The 4,708-nt window shown below is 35.8% G+C and overlaps 1 protein-coding gene across 1 annotated transcript; it reads left to right on the top strand.

Moving 5' to 3' along the window:
* Positions 1–330: 330 nt before the first annotated feature.
* On the top strand, positions 331–4,385 carry LOC139124843 (uncharacterized). Its single transcript, XM_070690951.1, has 4 exons — positions 331–628; positions 1,226–1,421; positions 2,021–2,222; positions 3,015–4,385. Exons 1-4 carry the CDS (start codon positions 620–622, stop codon positions 3,016–3,018), a joined length of 411 nt encoding a protein of 136 aa, XP_070547052.1. The 5' UTR covers positions 331–619; the 3' UTR covers positions 3,019–4,385.
* The last annotated feature ends 323 nt before the right edge of the window (positions 4,386–4,708 follow it).

A 4,708-nucleotide genomic window follows, 5' to 3' on the forward strand; every position in this document is an offset into this window, starting at 1 on the left:
AGGCTAAAGTTTGTTTTTTACGACAAACCACACATTTAGATTTTTTTGAGATACAAGTCATGAAATGGTTCTAAATTTTGTTAAATTATTACTATGATGACATTAAAAATGGTATTCATTTTTCATTGAATTATCTACAAAAACTTGGAATAGGAAAATGTAAAACACAAAAGGGAACCAAAAATTTTCAAGTCCCCCCCCTACAGGTAGAGCAAAATTTTCAAGTCCCCCCCCTCTACTACCCCAAAAATTTTCGAATCCCCCCCTGAATTCCTCCAGCCCCCCCCCTAATCGTTTTTTGTGAACGCAGCCTTACTGGCTGTGTTGAAGGGGACTGGGAAGAGGCAAGGCAAAGATTTCCAAACGAAACAACAAGAGGAAAACTAGAACAGTTTGTAAACCTAACGTACAGTCGTGGTGTACCTGCACAGTTTGAATCATTTTGCCAAAGAGCAGTAATTCTAGGAAAAAACAAGGAAGTGCGAGTAAAACTGCCGTATTTGCAACTGATGGCGCCTATGGATTCACAATCCACAATGCAGATGTGCTCGATCTGAATGCCTCTTCACTAAAACAGCAGTGTCCAGGATTCCGAGGAATTGACCTAACATTGGTTGATATGCCTTCAGTAAGTGTACTCTTATCATTGTTACTAACATGACCAACCAAAGCTGCTTCTTTTAATGTGTTTTGGTCATAGCCACGGAAATCAATAAGTATGGAGGTCCTTGCTATACCAATAGTATTTTCCCCGACATAGTTTTTCGCTTCCAAATTCCACACATACACATTGTATAATCATCTGTTGTATAGGCTGGGAAACTCTTTGCCATGACTTTTACATCATATGGAGTCATTCAGAAGTGTTTTTTTCTTCAGAAAATTCAAAATAATTACTTTTACTAACTGGCTACACTGAAAAGTGTTAAGTTGAGATCTCAGTTTTTTACTGTCTCAGCCATGACTCTCAACGGCTCTCTGAATTTTATGATAAGTTGTTTCATTCAATATCATGGTTATAAATTGTTATTGTTCATGAATCATTGCTTGTTGGAATCCTTACGCCACCTAGCATGTCACTTTATATCTTATACTCATAAACATACACTGGACTGTTTAGTCATTTGTTTCATGTATGTTCATGATTTAAATCATACTGTCTATGCTTAAATCTACCAGGATGTCAAATAGTGAATTTAAGCTGTCTCCAATTTTTATTTTCAAGGAATGGTCAGCAAGTGATATCCAAAGACTGATGATTACCATCAAGGCAATAAATGTTGACTGCCAACAAAGTGCATTTAACATAGCTGTCATCTGCAGAGCATCAGAGATGGGAGAGATTATGCAGGCATTTAAAAGAGACAAAAACTTTGTCTCTGTGCAACCTGTGTTCTGTCATGTACAAACTTGTAGCTCAAGTAAGTGCAATCACTGTTTTACCCTATTGTTCTTTCTTCCCCCTCCCTCTCGTACACATAAAATAGACCACATGATGTAGTGTAACGACCAACACACACATCCTTGTTGGTGCTTATAGACAAGTTTGATTCATGTTTTTGGAAATATGTCAATTTTGTGTAAATATCTGATGAAGATAGATTGCCAAATACATTTAGCAAACGAAATTCATTTAATAATTAACCCTTTTCCTGCCAGACGATATTACTTCCCCATCAGTCAACTCAGGGAAAAGCAGTGTTGAGCCACAACAATACGTATTCCACAATTTGGCTTGGTCTGTTCCAACAGCTTTAGTCCATACAAATAATGTTTTCAGTATCTGTGATTTCAAGGTCTTCAAAAGTTCAATTTTGTTGTTAAAATGCACCAAATGTTACATATTGTGCTTCACTAGTTTTAACGATCTAGACCTGATGGGGAAATATGAACTTGGCAGGAAAAGGGTAATGTATTCTTGGCACTCTTTGTAATCGATATTTACAAACATAAAGTGTAAAAATGCTGAAGTTAGATTTAGGCTTGTAAAATAATAGATATTATTATTTCTACATTTCAGCCCGCAGATTTGGACTGATAGAGGCCGTACAGTGTATGGTGCTGGCTATGTACTGCTCACAAGACAAGAATCCAATTCAACATCCAACTGAAGAACGACACAATATGTGGTCCTGTGACACTCCACAAAGAACGTATGACCATGTGATTCAAAACTTTCAGCCACAGAGGGGGATGAATACTTCACATATTCAGTGGATCTGGTAAATAAATTACTTTTTAGTTCCATTTTCGTGCTTTCAAAAAAAGCAGATGCCAATGCAATTGTAGGACAAGGCAGACTACAAGAATCACAAACATTTTATTTTCCTTACTGTATCTGCATGTGCTGAGAAAGGTCTCTTTTGCAATGCTTCAAGTGCTGCAATAATTCAACTAATCTTTCTTACAAGAAAAAATTATAGTTTTGCATACATTGATAATTTAGGAAATATATGGTTTTTTTTTATTTGGTCAAAATTACTTGATGTAAGATTTATTCCTTCATATTACTAAAATACAATATAGTATTATTACCCAACAATCCAACATAACATCAAAGCACCAAAAACTGCAACTTTTGACATTTATATTGCTAATGAGTGTGCACATAAATATTATCAACCTCTGTTCATGCCTTAACACTTATTATAATTGTGAACAAATTCAATTTTAAACAAGTGCATGCATACAACATAGTTGCAACTCTTGCCATGGGGGCTGATTAATGGAGTGCAGCACCCACGTAAAAATTATTTTGCTCACATTTCGACATTCTGTCATGAGCAGAGGTTGATAATATCAGTATGTGTATGGATACCCAACCGTATGTCTATCTACATGCACTTATTGTACCTTGCATGTAACATTATGAAAATATTGTGAAAAGTTGCAGCTTATAGGACTTTTAATGAATTTGTTGATAAGACAATATGAATTCACTCATCTTTCCACGACACTTATCCTTTAATTTTCTTCAAATTTAATGGACTAATAAAAATTTGTTTCATTCACAGGTAATGGAATGATATCATCCTTGAAGAATGGCAGACACTGCATCGTCGCTGATCATTCATCGGACCAATTAGCTATCCTCTGTGACAATGTCTCTCAGTTTGTTGGTTCTGAAGAGCTATGAGAATCTTTGTGAAGCAAGGCAATCTCGCCAGGGTATAGTATTATTGATAAGGGACTTTAAAGGCCGACAATCCAAGTAGCTTTTGTTTTTACTGCCCACTTGTGTACCATCTTAACTAATGAGTCAGGGAATGTTTGAATGGCTTTCATTGGCTGACACTGTACACTACTTCATTTGATTTATCCAAATTTTCAATTTAAGGCAAATTAATTTATGTTTAATTTTAGTTTGGCCTTTTAAAATGAGTAAATTATTAAGAGAGTCCATTCCTCGGCACCAAAAGATACATTCAGCACTAAAAGGACAAATACAACAAAAAAATGTACACAAAGATTGAAAAAATGAAAATTCCTCAAAACAACATAACAGAGTTTGACTTTTACAAAGGAGCCACTCTAAAGTTTTCTTGACACTTACTAGTGTCATAGGGTGACGGTCATTTTACATTATAATGCCCTGACTAAAGAATTCAAATCGATTACTGACAATTGTACCAATTAGTGTTTCAACAAGTGAATTAGAATTGGACCAATGCCATAGATTAGTGTGTTAACCAGAGAAGGATATATGAAATATGCCTGACTTCTGAATTAGAATTGGGCCAATGTCCAATGAAGGTCATTTTAAATTTGCCCTGACTTTAAAATAACAATTAGACCAATGTCCTAGTTTGGAGTGTCTACAAGTGGAGGTCATTTTCAAGATGCCCTGACTTCAGAATTGCAATTATACCAATGTCAAAGTTAATTGTGTCAATCGGTGAAGGTCATGTTTGATATGCCCTGACTTTAGAATTAGAATTTGGCCAAAGCTAGACTGTGAAGGACATCCTAAATTAGACCAATGTCCTTGTTTGGAGTGTCTACCAGTCGAGGTCATTTTCAAGATGCCCTGACTTCAAGTATAGACTTCTGACCAATGTAAGTTAAAAATTTCTACCAGTGAAGGTCATTTAAATGTGCCCTGACTTAAGCATTGCAATTGGGCAAATGTCAAAATTTGATGTGTCAACAGTAAAGGACATTTGAAATATGCCCTGACTTTAGATTTGCAATTGGACCAATGCCATAACCAGCCAGTGGAGGTCATTTTTAAGATGCCCTGAATTCAGGTAGACTTTTAACCAATGTCACAGATCAGTTTGTCAACCAGTGAGGGTCATTTGAAATGTGCCCTGACTCAATTGGACCAATGTCAAAGCCAGCCAATGGAGGTTGTTTTAAAGATACCCTGACTTTAAAATTACAATTACACCAATATCACAGCTTGAAGTGTACATGTCTACAAGTAAAGGTAATTTTAAATAAGCCTGACTTTACAATAGCAATTGGACCAATGTCAAAAGACCAATGTCAATTTAGCATGTCAACCAGTGAAGGACATTTTTTATTATCCCCGACTTCATGATTACAATTGGACCAATTTCAAAGTTTAGTTTGTCTACCAGTAAATGTCATTTTAAATATGCCCTGACTTTAGAATTGCAATTGTACCAGTGTCAAAGTTAACTGTTTCAACCAGCTGAAGTCACTTTTCAAAATGCACTGACTCCAGATACAGACGTTCTAAATT

The sequence above is a fragment of the Ptychodera flava genome (genome assembly GCF_041260155.1).
Source record: "Ptychodera flava strain L36383 chromosome 23 unlocalized genomic scaffold, AS_Pfla_20210202 Scaffold_24__1_contigs__length_23054250_pilon, whole genome shotgun sequence".
NCBI classification, from domain to species: domain Eukaryota; kingdom Metazoa; phylum Hemichordata; class Enteropneusta; family Ptychoderidae; genus Ptychodera; species Ptychodera flava.